Source organism: Macadamia integrifolia, chromosome 11 (assembly GCF_013358625.1).
Source record: "Macadamia integrifolia cultivar HAES 741 chromosome 11, SCU_Mint_v3, whole genome shotgun sequence".
NCBI classification, from domain to species: Eukaryota; Viridiplantae; Streptophyta; class Magnoliopsida; order Proteales; family Proteaceae; genus Macadamia; species Macadamia integrifolia.
Window position 1 is genome coordinate 22,470,865 of NC_056567.1, and position 17,765 is coordinate 22,488,629.

The 17,765-nt window shown below is 37.1% G+C and overlaps 1 protein-coding gene across 1 annotated transcript; it reads right to left on the reverse strand.

Moving 5' to 3' along the window:
• Positions 1-8,266: 8,266 nt before the first annotated feature.
• LOC122093424 lies at positions 8,267-9,686 on the reverse strand. Its single transcript, XM_042663769.1, has 3 exons — positions 9,378-9,686; positions 9,026-9,251; positions 8,267-8,913 (listed from the first exon to the last, which is right to left on the reverse strand). Exons 1-3 carry the CDS (start codon positions 9,645-9,647, stop codon positions 8,489-8,491), a joined length of 921 nt encoding a protein of 306 aa, XP_042519703.1. The 5' UTR covers positions 9,648-9,686; the 3' UTR covers positions 8,267-8,488.
• Positions 9,687-17,765: the final 8,079 nt, after the last annotated feature.

The window sequence follows — 17,765 nt, forward strand, 5'->3', positions numbered from 1 at the left end:
TAGAGGAAAGAAGAGAAGAAGAAAAGAGGAGGGAGAGAGAGAGAGAGGTGCAATCGAAGAGACTCCCAAGAGAGAGGAGTGACCTGCGAACAGACCAGAATAGTATTATTGCAGATTATGCCTCAAAATTTATATTAAATGGTGCTGAAGAAAAGTACAAAAACACCCCCATAAAGAAGAAAAACCTAATCACAGAGATATGAGGCCGATAGGACATAAATGCCCCTATCAACCCTGTCGCTATTTAGGATTAGCACTTAGCGTTAAACTCAACACTCCCCCTCAAACTGGCGCATACACATCGCCCATGCTCAGCTTGGTACAACCATTACGAAAACTAGGAGTAAACAGAGACTTAGTGAACAAATCAGCCAGTTGATCTAATGAAGGAACAAAACGGGTCTCAATCAGCTTTTTCAGAACAACATCACGAACAAAGTGGTAGTTTACCTCGATGTGCTTGGTCCTCTCGTGGAAGTCTGGATTGCTAGCAATATACACCGCAATTTGGTTGTCACAATACATCTTCATAGGCTTGGTTCTGGAAACCCCAACTACAAGAGTCAAGACCGTAGCAACATCAACTCAGTAGTGGTATGAGTCATAGCTCTGTATTCTGCTTCTACACTAGACCGGACAATGGTAGTCTGCTTCTTACTATGCCATGTAACCAGATTACTTCCAACAAAGGTGCAATAATCTGTAGTGGACCTACGATCACTAGTAGAGCCAACCCAATTAGCATCAGAATAGCCAATTAGTTCCATATGCTAATTAGGACGATAGATCAGCCATTTTCCAAGAGCACCCTTTAGGTAGTGAAGAACACGAACAATCACGTCCCAATGTGCTTCTTGAGGAGACGACATGAACTAACTGAGAACTCCAACAACATAAGAGATGTCAAGACGAGTCACAGTAAGAAAAATCAGCTTGCCAATCAAACTCCTGTATTGATGCACATCCTGGAGAGGTTCGCCATCATTAACCCCAAAATTTTGGTGAGGATCCATAGGGATATCAACAGGTCTGGATGCAAGCATACCAGTGTCAGATAAAAGGTCCAAACATATTTCCTTTGAGACAAATTGATCCCTTTCTTGCATCGGATCACTTCAATCCCAAGAAAATAATGAAGTTGGCCCAACTCCTTTGTCTGAAAGTGTTGCTGTAGATAAGCCTTCACTTTAGAAATTCCTGCCTCATCATTACCAGTAAGAATAATATCATCAACATAAACTACCAATACCATCAGTTTATCATCTTTGTGACGAACAAAGACAAAATGATCAGAATAACACTGAGAAAATTCACAAGTTACTATAGTAGTACTGAGCTTGTCAAACCATGCCCGAGGGGACTGTTTAAGTCCATAGATAGTCTTGTATAAGCGACACACGACCTTTATTCTCCCCCTGAGCAACATAACTAGGATGTTGCTCCATATACACCTCTTCCTGTAGGTCATCATACAAGAAGGCATTCTTGATGTCCAACTGAAATAAGGGTCAATCAAAGTTGACAGCAAGAGAAATAAGTAGACGAACAAAGTTCAATCTAGCAACAGGGGAGAAGGTCTCAAAATAATCAACCCCATATGTCTAAGTATACCCCTTGGCAACCAGATGGGCTTTCAAACGCTCAATAGAGGCATCAGAGTGATACTTAATAGTGTACACCTAATGACACTTCACCAAATCCTTACCAGTAGGTAAATATACCAGACTCTAGGTACCACGACTTAAGAGAGCATCCATTTCCACGTCTATGGAAGCTTTCCATCCAGGGATACGTAGGGCATCATTATGGGTGTGGGGAATAGGATTAATAGAAAGTGACAGGGCAAGACCATGGATGGTCGAGGGAAGATGAGACAAGGAAACAAAGTTATCAATATGATACACAACCCTAGATTTTTAAGTGCAAGAGCGTGTACCTTTCTTTTGAGCAATTGGTAAGCCATCAGGCAGAGAAGGAGGAGGAGCTTCACCAGAGGAAGGCAGCAATGGAGGAAGTGAATCATCTAGAGTATTGGTATCTATACTCAGCTGTTGAACCTTCTTGCGTTGATAAACCTGTAGAGGAGGTGAGTCATTAGCACTAGGAACATCAGGAAAGGGAATGAGAGAAGGAATGGGTGGAGGAGATAAAGAAGTCCACTCCATACTAGACTGAGACACCTGAGGAGGAAAAAATGATGTGCCTTAAAAAAAAGTCACATCGGCACTAACAAAGTTCCTGTGAATAATAGGGTCATAGCACTTGTACCATTTCTGAGTACGTGAATAACCCAAAAAAATGTACTTCGTAGATTGAGGAGATAATTTATCTATTTGTGCATATGAACAAAACTCACACACCCAAAGACTCGGGGAGGAACAGAAAAACTCGGCAAAGTAGGAAACATAATAGAAAAAGGAGATCTATTTGAGAGAACTGAAGAAGGCATACAATTAATCAAGTGACATGCAATTAAAACCCCATCACACAAAAAAATGTTTAGGAACATGCATATGTGTCATAATAGCTCGAGCTACCTCAAGGAGATGCCAGTTCTTATGCTCTGCTACCCCATTTTGCTGTAGGGGTATAGGCACAACTAGTTTGGTGTATCATTCCACGGTTGGCAGAAAAATCAAAAATATCATTTTGGGCATATTCTAAAGCGTTATTATATCGAAAAATCTTAATTAAAATGTCAAACTGAGTTTTTATTTCATTATAAAATTTCTGGAACATAGATAAAAATTCAGATCTATCATTTAACATGTACAACCATGTAAGACAAGAATGATTATCCACAAAGGTCACAAAATAGCGAAAACCAAATCTATTACTAACTCTGCAAGGACCCCATATATCAGAATAGACTAAAGAGAATAAAGACGGACTATGAGACATATAGCGAGATGGGAAGGACACATGATGATGTTTTCCCAACTCACAAGCCTCACATTTGAACCTAAGCATAGACTTAAAACTGGAAAATAAAAGTTTCAACCTAGACAAAGACAAATGTCCTAAATGATAGTGCCATTGGAAGGAGTCACATCCCCAACAGCAGTAGCAGCAGAAGAAGAAGCAAAAGAGCCGCAGTTGAGATAATATAAACTATCTTTTTCACGTCCTCCACCAATCTTCTTCCTCATGTGAAGATCTTGAAAAACACAGTAAGAGAGAAAGAAGGTTACTGAGCAATTTAATGAACTAGTTAACTGGCTCATAAAGAGAAGACTTAATGGAAATTGTGGTACATATAACACAGAAGATAAATTCAGTGAGGATGTAGGTGAGATAGTACCATGGCCTAGAACCAGTGTGGAAGCACCGTTGGCAAGAATAACAGATGTAGAATTGGTATTAGAAGAAATAGTTTTAGAAAATGATGACATACCAGTTATATGGGCAAAAGCACCTGAATCAATGATCCAGGGGGTAGAAGTAGTGGTAAGAAGGGCTGAGGTACGTGCATGAGCTAGGGTGATAGCGGATGTAGATCCACCATTGGATGTATTAGAGGATGCCTTGAGAGTGTGCAAGCTTCGGAGCAACTGATTGATGTCATCGTGTAGACTGGTAGATGAATCTCTTGAGGAATTTATCGGCTTAGTATCAGTGGAAGACATTATGTCAGTACCATCGTTTGGCACTGCATGATTGGCTAATTGGGTGGCCCACTCTGGCTTGCTATGCTTTTCCTAGCAAGTCTCAACAGTATGGTTGGACTTCCCACAGTAAGTGTAATGGCGAGATGCACGATCAGATGACTATCCACTAGAAACTCGACTAGTCGACCCACGACCTCCCCCAAAATCGTGACCACGACCACGTCCACGATTGGCAAGGAAGGCAGAATTGTGTTTGAAAGACTGATCATGTTTAGTTGATGAAGTACTATGCTGCAGTCGTGTATAAGTGTCATTCAGAGTAGGAACAGTATCGCCTACAAGTAGATGGCCCTTCATTGTCTCAAATTATTATTCAACCCAGCCAAAAATTTGGAAACAAAAAACTCATTGCGCTAAGCCTTCAATTTGTCAATGTCTATGGTTAAGGGGTGAAAAACATAGAGTTCTTCAACCATTCCCCTGAAAGCACTATAGTATTATGGAAGAGATGTCAGACTGTCGAAATTGGAATAACTTCTCATAAATATCATAAATATGTGTCATGTTCTTTTCCTGAGAGTATGTTTTTTTTCAGTCATTCCATACTCCCTTTGCAGTAGAGTGAAACATGACATTTGTAGCAACATCTGGTTCCATACTATTCCACAACCATATTAAAATCAAGGCATTCTCCTTCATCAATTCATTATAACCCTTGTCAGATGATGGAGGAGGTTCAGAAGTAGTATACTAAAGTTTATCCTTGGCCATAAGATAAACCTTCACAGACTGAGCCCAACAAAGGTAATACGAACTTCCCTTGAGCTTAATAGAGGTAATTTAACATTGACATTGTCTGAGAAAGATGTAGCAATGGTAGTTTTGGTCTTAGCCATGAGGAACAAAAAAAAAAAAAAAAAATAAAAAAAATAGAAAAGAAAGGATTGCTGATGTAGAGGCAAACAAACAATCACCTGTATGCAAATCTATATGGTACCATAGAATGGGGGATTCTATTGCAGAGCCATATTATTAGGACCTGATCTCTCCATAGTGATCACCAAACAAACAATCACCTTTAGGGTTTGAGGTTTAGAGTTTAGAGTTTAGGGTTACACACCATAGGGAAAAAATTGATGAGGTATAAAAAACTGTCAAAAATCAGTCGTCAACTGTCAATTAATAAAATGAGCAAAGGTACATTATTAACACCCATGTGATTTAAGCCATAGTAAACGCGGCAGTAGGCAACTGCACACCAAAGAGGTTAGCAGAAGAATGAAGTCAATAGAGAGGAATGTATAAACCCTAGGCTTGATCGCAGAGGCTCTGATATCATGTTACAATCCCAGAAACCTATAATCAAAATAGAGAAATAGAGGAAAGAAGAGAAGAAGAAAAGAGGAGAGAAGAGAGAGAGTGGTGCAATCGAAAGAGACTCCCAAGAGAGATGAGTGACCTGCAATCAGACTAGAATAGTATAATCGCAGGTTATGCCTCAAAACTTATATTAAATGGTTCTAAAGAAAAGTACAAAAATACCCCCATAAAGAAAAAAAACCTAATCATAGAGATATGTGGCCGATAGGACATAAATGCCCTTATCGGACCTGTCACTGTTTAGGATTAGCGCCTAGCGCTAAACTCAACACAAATAAATTGGGAGGTTGGTTTAACTAGATAGACTAACATGCCTAACACCTAGACATAACATGATTAGTCTTCATTGAAGTCTGACATGGAGTCATGTTTATTTTTAAGTCCTAACCTCCAAGTGGCAACTTCCTATTTCCTTCTCTGCCAAAATGATGATAAGTTTCCCATCTAAAGAGGGGACGAAAATTCATTGTTATCGCACTTGGGATTAAAAAAGATTAGCTTTTGAACAATTGCATGTGGTAGGGACGTTCAGTCCATAAGTTCTCAAAAAAAATTGGGGAAACAAAATAAATAGAAAAAGGCCTAATTGGTTGAGGAAATGTTACTCCTCAAAGGAAGACCAAGAAACTTATTATGTTCTACCAAGAATTAGGGTTTTTTTCTTTTTTGGGGTTTTTTTTTTCCTTTCATTTTGGTAAATAATTTTCCTAAACAATTTCTAGATGACTTACTTAGAGAGGTTTTATAAGAGTGTAATTTTATTTTATTTTATTCTCTTTTATTATTATTATTATTGTTATTTTTATTGTTATTATTATTATTATTACTATTATTTTATTTTATTTTTGCTATTTGGAAATTCTAACTATTATTAAATATCTAGTAAATGGCCTAGATCGATCATATATGAAATTTCATACTCAAATTCAATTAAACATCCCCATGGATGTCCATGCATCTTATACTTATTAGCCATCTAATATTTTTGGTCTGCACCCTCTCCATAGTTGACTTTGCCACTTAGCAAACTCCTATTAGAATAAAATTTTATACGTGATTAGGGGATCCTAAGGTCCACTTGTTCACAAAATTATAGCCTCGTCAACCTAAAACATGGTAGAACCAAGGCACAGATGAAGAACTATGAAATTTCGCTTCAAAATATCTTAGAGAACCTTCATAAAGAAACTTATCTTTGTTGTTTAATTTCTCAACATCAATAATGATATCTGATAATTTTTTATTATAGTATTTTGTCAATAACTTAATAATGCCAAGAGATCAACTCAAGAGCTAAAGTCTATTTCTATTACTTCTATTGTCAAGATATCAACTCATGAGCCTAAGTCTATTTCCATTACTTTAATTGTCAAGAGATCAACTCAAGAGCAAAAGTCTGTAGCTATTACTTAAATTGTGATTTTTAGCGCCCTTTTTTATACTCTATATAAATCCCAACAACTAAAACATTTTGACAAGGAATGTGGTTCTTAAGATATTTATTTTTTACTGATCGGTTTCTAAGATTCTCTCTCTCTCTCTCTCTCTCTCTCTCTCTCTCTCTCTCTCTGTTAAAGAGAGAGGGGGTGGGAGGGGACAGGAGATCATAGTTTAATTTGGTTCTGTTAATTTTGTCTTCTCTGTGAAGGTGACATTGCCTTGCCATGTTCCAAAACTTGGATGGATGTGGGACTGTGGGTGGCTCATGTGATAGATAATCTCAAGCTCATATTGTCAAGTTTTTGCATGAAACAAGCATGGCAAGCGGCTACAAAGTGAATCAAAGTTTCATAGAATAACAAGAATGTCATTACATTATAATTGAACCTAATGAAATTTTTATAAATTTGATCATTTTGAACTCATTTTTTTATGCATTTCCTTTATTTGTTTTGAGTTTAGCACCCAAGATAGAACTATCATGCATGTTTAACAATAGATTGGTAAGGAGAGTGATACATATTTATGGAGTGCTATTGGTTATATCAAAGGGACCATGGCGATTGATATTAGGTCTTTGAATGGCATGGTGCCCACTGTTGGTTCTCGATTGAGTGGACTTAGGTCATGAAGGGTTGTGGTGTCATTGGACATGGAGCCACCGTCTTGTACTATCTTGTTCTTCTAGGTCCTACGCTGCACTCAGAATGGCTACTAGACAAGAGCTGATCAGCTAAACCTACAAAACATATATGCCCCTGCCTTGGGTATATCGAGAACATCTGTTTATTGGTAAAGGGCCATTGGTTTTGAGGACCTGATTAACACATAAGTGATTTCAGTCATCGCTTAAGCAATTACCAAATCAGGACTGACTAATCTTTCCTACTCACATACACCAGCCTAACGGTATTTGGTACAATGCATTTACTCTAATAGGGTAGGGTACAATGCCTTTCGAGTCGTAGTTTACAGGCTAGCTCATGCAATCAACGAAAAGTTCATTTGTCAGAAGCAAAGAATCAAGTCCTTCCACCGCTATTGGACTAAGGTGTACACTAGAACAACCTAATAGAGGGCAAGTTAGCATGCTAGTTTTCCTGATTTACAACCAGCCTATGGTCAAGCTGATGTAGAGGACTCTCTCCCACCCTCGTTGGATGCCGCCACACACGCTCTTGTTGTGCAACATGTTGGTGCACAAGAGCCGCGAAGCTTGGCAACGATTTCTTGACATATTCTTTATTTGTAAACTTCTTAAATAAATTTTTTTCCACTAGATTTTCAAAGTTTTATTTTACCATTTGAAAAACTCTACTTTTTCTAAAACTTATCATATGAGCAAGGGACTTGATTGGGGTTTACTTGTCCATAAAATTTCAATTCTATCTAATTTGTCATATGACAAATATTTGTGTTAGTCTACAGATACCCTCTAGACTTGCTAGACTAGAAAAATCTGCTTAATACCATTTGAATTTGCATTGCATTTTTGTGCAAAAAGATGACAAGAGTAAACTCATTTCATTACGACCGACGAAAATAATTGGGATTCCAAGTGAAAGCAATAATTACACGTCATGTGTGAATAATCCGATGTGGAAGTATATAAGGACTTGGGCACCCTCTTATTAATGGTTAACTTTTAAGAATGAATTCTATCATTGTCTCAATAAGACCATTATAAATTCCGGAGCCACCTTTTCTCTTTAGAGCTTAGTCTTTACCTAATTTATTTTATTTAGATCCATGTAGCGGACTTCATTAAGTTAGGATAAGGCTAGTTTGTTATTGCTGTAGTACTAATAAAATACAATGAAAACTAGTTGGCACCATGATTTCTTTTATGCTCTGTTTGCATAATCCATAATTCAATGTATTTTTATTTCTACTCTCTCAAATATACAAAGGTGAATGGTGGATAATGTACAGGTCTTAGGAACAGTGGACCACAAACAAGTCTCAAACACCTAACCCAAAACAAAACACCCAAAGCAGAAGGAAAAAATACAGAAAAGAGGTGTGAAGAACAAAACTGGAAGCACTGTGACTGGCTCAGATCAGACCACCGCAACAGCCTTAGGTTGCAAGGTGGGAAGATTCTCAAGCAAATCAAATGTTAACATTGAAGCCTTAGGAGGCTTAGGTGGGCGATCAGAGAATGTTGTGGAGAAGAGCGGCGCCGGTGCTATCCGCTCACAGGTCCCAAACCACTTGGCCTGCATATACTTGTGTTTTCTCCATGGACCCATATGCATCTTGTTCTCCTTCATACATTTCTTAGCTGCAGAACAGAGTATCTTCACAAGGCTTCGTAGTCTCTCCCCTTTTCCGACTAGAACTTCCGGAAGCCGATTGATTAGCCGATTGTATTCATCGCTAGCTCTCGCCATCTCAAACTCTGCCCGGAAATTCAACTCGATCACTACCCTTATCTGTCCTTTCTTGGATGATTGTTCCACCACATCTAGATAGGTGTGTTCTCCTGTGAAAATGAAACAGAAACAGAAACAGAGCACACACATTAGATCAATTGAAACTGGAATTTTGAAGATCAATTTGGGTTTAGAAAAGGTTTAATTGGTTTGGGTTTATACCAGATGGGATTTCCGGTGAACTTCTCCACTTGGATTTGCAAATGGCGCAATTGAAACCGGCATTCCGAAGACGTTCGGAGATGTCCCTTCGCAAGCAACTCCGGCAACCTCCGGGAATGGGATTCCGGCAGACACAAACGTTTCCTGCCATCTGGGATTCTCTCGAAGCATCTTTAACGGCCTGGCGGATCCTTGATTCCACAGAACTCGTTCTTGACAAGGTTGCCTGTAAAATTGGAGCAAAACCCAGTTAATCGTTGCTACTGCAATATCAGATTCGGATAAAAAAATACGAATCTCTGGGCCATTTCTAATGGTGACCCACATGTTGGATCATTCATGTAGAACTTACATTGAGAAGCTGGTGTTGGGTTTCCCAGAAAGCTTTGCTCTCTTCAGCGCTGTTGGCATTCTCATCTTGTTCTTCTTCGTCGCCGGCATCATCACTGTATCTACCGCCGGAATCTGTACTACAGGAAGACTCCGACGACTCTTCTCCTTCCTCCAGAAACCCAAAGAACATATCATGAAGACTCACCTTCTCGCTGGGAAATTTAACCTCCCGATCACCGCCTACTAGAATCCGGGACTTGGCCGGAAATCGTGCCGTTACTCCGGCCATGGCCTAAGTCTGAAAATTGAGACTCCTTTACTCACGTGTTCGAAAAGAAAGGAAGCTAATCGAGTCTTATATAAACTCTGCCACCCAAAGGCCTGAAGGAAGTGAAAGAATGGTTTGGAATAATGGGACCCACCTACCAACGTGGACGAACGGGCCGCCGCGAACATGACTTAGTCTAGCTGTCGTATACGTGTCGGATGAGAATTGGTGGATATATCTAGAGTGAGTGAAGTTGTTGGGGTAGGGGGGTCTTAGGGGAAATGGATCAAATGGATCAAACAGCTGGGATCCACGTCGGTTGGGCCCACCATGCAATAATGTGGATTTGTAAGGTGCCGGAATTATCCGGATATACTCGACGACTCGGGCTGGAATATTCTAATATTATATATATATATATATTAATTTGATGCTAATCCCTTTAATTTAGCTCTTAATTGGATGATTATTAAAAATTATATATTTCTCTACTTTTGAGTTTTGATTAGGGAAGAAATATTATTAAAATGGGATTAAACGATGGAGGCTTATCCTGAGATTTACGTGTGGGATCCACCATCATCTTAGTATTAGCGACGCCAAGTGGCCTCATCTCATGACGTTGATGTGTGTCTTGGTATATCAATGGTAGTGGGACCTACCCACTTGTTCTCCAACTTGAACAAAAGCAACCAACTTTATTAACTTCAAATTATTGAAAATAAATTGGAGAATTATTGCTAATTAAACCATTGGGCCACACAGCATTCCTGGTGGTTTCTTAATTCGTAATTCGTAATTCTTAGGCCGCCGTATTGCCAAAACTGCGTCCTCTATGATTCAAAACTCATAGCCTAGTATGGATGTGAATTTAAAATCGAAATCGCTTATTAGAATCCAATTGAGCCATTTATATCGATATCATGAAGTTGTTTAGTGAATGATTCGATTATGATTTCAATTTTCAGACTGATTAATTAAATGGTTTGATTCGTTTTAACCGTTTAACTCATGATTTCAAACTGAATTAATATCATCAAAATCAAACTGTTAACACCTTCTAAAAACAGAAGAGATATTGAGGGGAGACAATCTCTTTCGTCACGTATTGATTATGGAAAAAAATTAACTAATTAATATATGATAATTTTTAATATTCTTTTCATAATCAGAATGTATTTTAAAATTGTAAAATAAATCACATCCAGAACGAACAATATTGTGACTTAATGTAGGATTGAGGTGTTACATTTAAATCGACCAAACATAATTTGGTATTATGTTAACCCCCGACCGTTTGATATCCATGCAAAGAGAATGTGATACTATGTTAATTATCTTCAGTTGGTTGCAAGAAGGTGGAATGGCATTTTTGTCATTTGGTGGGGGGTGCGAGTGACCCGGTAGGTGGCGTGTAGGGCAGATGGGGACCTAATGGATAGGGCAACACCATGGCATGTTCCCTGTAATTATGATATGGTCCTCAGAAAATTGGTTTAAAACTCTATATCAGATATAGCTTCCACGTATCAATTGAGTCGTATCAATCCACATAGGGTGGACCTTACACGGCAACACCACCACCAGGTCCAACAGTCCACTGCTGCTATCAAGTAATAATTAAGAGTGAAAGCCACATAAAATGAAACATTTCTGACTTAAAACCTTTGTCTAAAAACTAAAAAATCTGCTGTAAATCAGTGGTTTATGATGTACTTGTAAATCCCAATGTAGAGTGATGTGATTAACGGTGATGATCTGCAGATGGGTGGGCCAGAGAATCCAATAACTTAAATTAAACATTTGCGTGCCCACATTGTGCTCGATTAGGATCCTGTGCTAGAAACAGGTCAAGGGTTTTCTCTCTCATGTTTTGTGTATCTCTCTTTATTGGTCTCTCTCTCTCTAGCACCCATTGGGCCGAAGAGGATCTGAATATCATGTGTCTCTCTCTTTTATTTTCTATGGAAAGGATTCCTTTGCCCCCATCCCAAGATTATTAAATATGCAAATATGTCCGATCAAGTCCGATCTTGATTCTTGAAAGATTTGATATTGGTCAAGACTGATCTTGATCTGAGTTTCCGAACCTTGGCACCTTAGCCCCTCTCATCCCAGTGATCAACATTAAACTGGGCAGCATGCCCAATCTCTTGCCTTTGTTTTTATTGTTCTCCACCATTGTTCTAAGAAGAAAATCAAAATTGGTTGATTAACATCTCAATCTATCAATTCCGTTTCTGATTTATGTTGGTTGATCAGACTGGTTCCCTCTAATCCGTGTCAAAGGAGATCAATTCAGCACTCAATGTTGAGTTTTTATGCCCCTATATTCAGACATAAGAGTATGTAAAATTTTCATTACACCCTTCTCAAAAAAAAAAAAAAAAAAATCCCATAAGTATTAATGCTTACATGCTCTTGTCGGCACTGCTGGTGTAAGGAGCAGGGGCCATGCGATCACATAGTGGTCTCTTAACACCCCCCCTTCCTCTTTCTTTCTTTCTTTCTTTCTTTTTATTTTATTTTATTTTATTTTTTTTTTACATCCACTATCTAGTGCTGGTTCTATGACAAAACAAAGTATGTTAAGCCTCTGTGATGGGCGTCTCATATCCCACAACATAGGGGATGATGCAAATGATACCTTTTTGGGGCTACTACAATCCAACCTGAGCTACTAAGCTACCCTATCATCTGGGGAACGTGATGCCTTGACACTTCAATTGCTGCTTGGCTCGTCCATCTCTACACGGTCTACAGATTAAGCTAATTAATTAAATTAAGGAAAGAGATTTTGTATACAGTCATGCATCACTATGCACATACCCTATGGATGGGATTTAAAGGGTACACCATAGACCTCAATCATATTTTACGGTTGTATTCATGATCGTGCATGATCCACAGCCATATGATACAATCATACACACAGTCGTCAGATGAGAGTCTAGGCTACGATTGGTAACGTTTCTGTTCCAGTAACGATATTTCGTGTCAAAAATGAAAATTTCAGTTTACATGTCAAAATGTCATATTTTTTTAATGAAACTAGAACGATGGAATTACCTTTTATCGTTTCGTAAATTATCAATTTTTTTTTTCACTTTTTGTTAGAAAAAAAAAAAAAAAACGAAACACACCATAAATACACCAAACGCTTTATTCTATTTTTTCATCCTCATAGAACGAAAAAACTCTCAAATGTTTTTTTTAGAATGTTACCAAACACAGCTTAAGGATGCAGAGAGTTTCTTTCATCTGCGCAGGCTGCTTTCGGTTGGTTTCATAAGGGTTAAATGCCCCCTTTCTTTGTTATGGAAAGGGGTGCCTAATACAAAGTTTATGAGATAGGCTTTATGTATTTTGATGGGTGGCGTACTTCTTCACTGGCCTTCTTTTCCTATGTAGATTGGCTGGCCAAATGTTACACTCTGGCTTGGCATTGGGATTTATAATACCAACCCATATTGAATCTAATTGTTATCGAAAGTATTCTGTGAACTAAACCCTTCATGACGCCCACCTTCGGATACCCCCTTTTTTTCCCTTAAAGCTTCTTCGCCTAATGAATAGAGACCACTCTATTTAAATGTCAATTGGTGGGCCTTCGTCGCCTGCTTTCGACCTCATTCTTCATCCAACAATTGTGTGCATGATCGTAAATGATGCACAGCCGTGTATAAAATAGTCTTAATTTAATAAATAAATAAATAAATAATCTTAAACATAGGAGAAAAGATCTTGGCCTAATCCCACAAGATCTTTAAAACAGTCTTAATTTAATAAATAAATAAATAAATAAAAAATCTTAAACATAGGAGAAAAGATCTTGGCCTAATCCCACAAGATCTTTCTTTGTCCTTTACATGTAATTAAATAGTTTATCATAAACATTAGGCTGATGCATTACCTTCCAGGAAATACTTTTTATCAAAAAAAAAATCTAAGAAATAGTTCAGAACAAACCCCTCAATAAACAGTACAAATTAAATAATAAATCATATCGTGGTTCCCATAAAGCTCTTTAATATTTCTCTATCAATCAACCTACCACTTGTTGCACCAAAAAAAAAAAAAAAAACCACTGGAGCACACAAAGCTCATGGAGAAACAACTTTTTTATTATTTAATTCGAAAAAATAAAAAATGCACAGATAATTTCCCCCATAGAAAGGACTTATGAACAACTTTAAACTTTTGTTAGTGTATTTGACTGAATTCAGTCAGCATCATGTTAGATAGCTGTAATAACATCATGTTGCTAATAAATTACAACTCACTCTACTATGAACATATTAGATGACATGTGATATTTAGTGACAAATCAACCTTAAATCCTTTAGAATCTCACCGAAACTTATAAAACTATATATGATTATTATATAAGCATTACTTGATCTACATATTTGACTTGGGATGAACTTCTAGCTTTGTGGCGGATGGTTGGGTTCTAGCATAAGTTTAGGGAAGGTCTTTGGTTCGACTTTCTTACCCCCACCTTATTGAAATATAGTAGTGGTTTTGTAGTTAGTAATAAGTGTGGTCCACCTCTTGTGTTTGGGTAGAAGGGTGTGTTCCCGTACAAAAAATGTGTTCCAAAAAAAGATAGGGCAAAAGAAGCCTTAAAGATAGTACAACCCTTGCACCCAAACATACAGAGAAGCAAATAACCGTTCCACTTTCATGAAAGGCAAAAATCCCGTCCATATTGATGCTTCTACTAGTGCTACCATTCTGACCGATTCAATCTCCAGTTCCATGGTTCCTTTGCCATAAATGCTTTTTTTTTTCCCCCTAACAAGAAACCCCTTGAACCTGGCTCAAAGGTAATCTCCGGTTATTTGCAATCATACCTAACCCATGTAACCAATCATTAGCGAGGAGACTCAAACTAGAGCCGTCTGATAACACACAACGCCTTTTGACCAATGGAGCTACATCAGGGGTGTCTTGCCATAAATGTTTACAATGAGATCAAAGGCCAAAATTTGATAAACAAAATGACATCATAGACTTTCTCCATCACATGCATCGTCTAGATTAAACTCTTCCATGGGATGCTTTGAATAATTTCCCACAGATAACAAATCAAACCAAATATAAAAAAATTTGTTGCACAAAAGATGAGAACTACATGGCAATGAATAAGATGAATACGAAATGAGGCTGGTAAATGTAACTATCAAATAGTGTAGGAGACTGCAATTTGTCTTCTTTCAATAATTATTATCATAATCTGGCTTCTAATTCAAGTTTATTAAGAAGATTACAAAATATCTCATGCATGGCCAATGCAAAGAGAACACAAATGGATTCATTAACAAGAGTATATATAGAGAAGGTAGGCAGTGGTCAACAAAAAACTTTACTGGTATATTTAACAGATCTATATCACCACTATAAGTGGGCTCAATTGAAATCAGCAAAGCATGATCTTTATGGTCATTCTTTGACACACTCAAATAAGACCCCTAACTAAACTTGTTTTAACTTATAAAAAAAATCTAATTTGTACCAAACTCAAGTAACAAATGAAAGAGACCTTCAACAAAACCATAAATATCCTAGACTTCTCTAGAACCATCTAGATTTTAAATTAGGTTATCCTTTGGATAGGAGGAAGCCTGGGAAGGGATGAAACTGGGGCACCAAATTTCATTTTTATTCTAGAGATATTTCGAGTCACGGTTTGAAATTTCATTTTATCATTGGCTAATTCTATTGGTTGACTAAAATGCAAAGTGCGGATATTTAGGTAATTTTATAAGAGATGGTTAGAATAATGCCTCTATAGGTGTATTTAAAATGTGTAACCTTATTTTGAATCTCTTTGTCTTATTCTCAAAAGTTTTTTAAATTAGGGGTATAAAGATAATTTCAAAATAATTTAAAATTTTATTTAATCACTATCTCACGTGTTTTTCAATTATACATGTGAAATGATAAGAGTTTACTTCAATTAAAGAAACTAAGTGTTCCTTAGATATGAGTCATGGTTGCAAATTTCATTTCATTGACCAAGTCTATTGGTTGATCAAAATTCCAAATAAAAACACACACACACACACACACACACACACACACACACACACACACACACAAAAATGCAAAGTTTGGATATTCGATCATTTTAATTAAAATTTTTTTTTTTTGGGCATAAGTTTTTGGTATGTAATATTTTATAAAGGGATTTTCAGAATAATACCTTTATAGATTTAGGTGAATTTAAAATGTATAACCTTCTTTTGATTGCTTTGATCTAATTCCCTAAAGGTCTTTACGTTAGGGGTAAAAAATCAAAATAATTTTAAGGGGGCATCACTGCCAGGCTATGTGGCCCTTTCACTAGCGTGGGGGCATCCAACAATGGTGTGATTTTTCATTTCATGGGGGTGCGGGTAGTCATTTCGCCTTTTCTATGTTTAGGCATAGGCGTTATGCAACGTGCCAACCTTCTTTTCCCTAATTTTAAAATATATTGTCACTATACCACACACTTTTTCAAATACACATGTAAAATAAAAGAATTTCACTCTCACTGAAAGAAAATATGTATATTATATTAAGTGGCAAAAAAATAAAATTATAAATTCTTTGACACATGAGGAGGTATGAATTATTATAAAAAAAAAAAAAAAAAAACCCTTATATAAATTATTTATTATCACACTTTATCTAACAACTACCTACTCTTAAGCCTAATGGTTGAGAGTTGAGACCATAGTTAAACACGTGTAAGCTTAATACTGGTATTAAAAAAAAAAGGATACCCTTAGTCTACCCAATTCTCAAAACCGCATACCATAAAGTCAAACCCCAATCTAAGGAAAGATGGGTGACGAGGTTTTCACATTCTTTGGCTGATGGATAGGGATATCTTATAGAAGGAGAAATGTAGGCAAATTATGTCAAAATATTGAGAGATCAAACTTTAATGAATAAAAAGTTGATTTTATGGTAAGAGAGCTCTCAAACTATCACTTACATTACATCTTTCAAAAACCTATAACAAAAATGAGAAATGTTATCCAAAAAAAAACAAAAAACAAAAATGGGGGAAAATGATCCTCTCCAAATGTTGGGATGTCTAATCAGGCATCTGACAGTTGGGATGACCTAGGGGTGCATGTCAGGGCTCTCCTAGGCATCGAATGCCTGATTGGGCACCCAACTGGTTGGAGAGGACCTGAATCTCAAAAGTTGTGTTAAAAATATAACTGATTGAGTTGTGTCACTTGACACTGTATTTGAGACCATAAATGCCCCGTAGGATGTAATCAGGAGTATTGTGAATTGATCTCCAAGATAAAATCGCTCATTGACCTCTCTAGTAATCACACACTCGATTATAGAACCCCTTCAAATACTTACAGTATTATGTTCAAACCAAAAGCAGAAACACACTTACAGGTATTTCTAGTAAAATAAAAACCAAGAAGAATAAAATTGCAACACATATAACAGTTATAGTGATGGCTCAAGACTCAAAAGAGACTTGATTTATGTTGCAAAGGCTAAACTCCCCCCACCCCCCAGGGAAGAAGACACTATGAGAGGAGGAACTGAGTGAGTGAGTGCTACACTCTTCCATCATGCAAACCCTTCTGCTTCGGTGGTCAAAGATCAAAATTTGATAAACAAAATGGCATCATATATAGATTTTCTCCATCACATGCACCTTCCAGATTAATCTCTTAGATGGGAAGTTTTGAATAATTTCCCATAGATAACAAATCAATCCAAAAATAAAAATCTGTTGCACAAAAGATGATAACACATCACAATGAGTAAGATGATGAATAAGAATGAGGCTGGTAAAAGTAACTATCAAATATAGTAAGACACTGAGATTTGTCTCCTTTCAATAATTATAGTCATAATCTGGTTTCTAATTCAAATTTATTAAAAATGATCACAAATATCCCCTTACATGGCCAATGCAAAGAGATTGAAATGGAGTCATTAACGAGGTAGTCAGGGATAGGTAGTGATCATCAACAATAAACTTTTTTTTATTTTTTTTTATGAACCATGGACAATATATTTTACTAATATATTTAAAAGGATTTCGTTTTGACACCCCCTAAGTGTCAATAGATTTGTAACCTTTTTTTTTTTTTTTTTTTTTTTTTTTTT

Bases quoted from the DNA above. Each gene is read 5' to 3' on its own strand.
- LOC122093424 (XM_042663769.1), bottom strand. From the start codon at position 9,647: ATGGCCGGAGTAACGGCACGATTTCCGGCCAAGTCCCGGATTCTAGTA. The intron at 9,252-9,377 runs GTAAGTTCTACA...CCAATTTTACAG, and splicing joins CCCAACACCAGCTTCTCAAT to GCAACCTTGTCAAGAACGAG. The intron at 8,914-9,025 runs GTATAAACCCAA...TCATTTTCACAG, and splicing joins TTCACCGGAAATCCCATCTG to GAGAACACACCTATCTAGAT.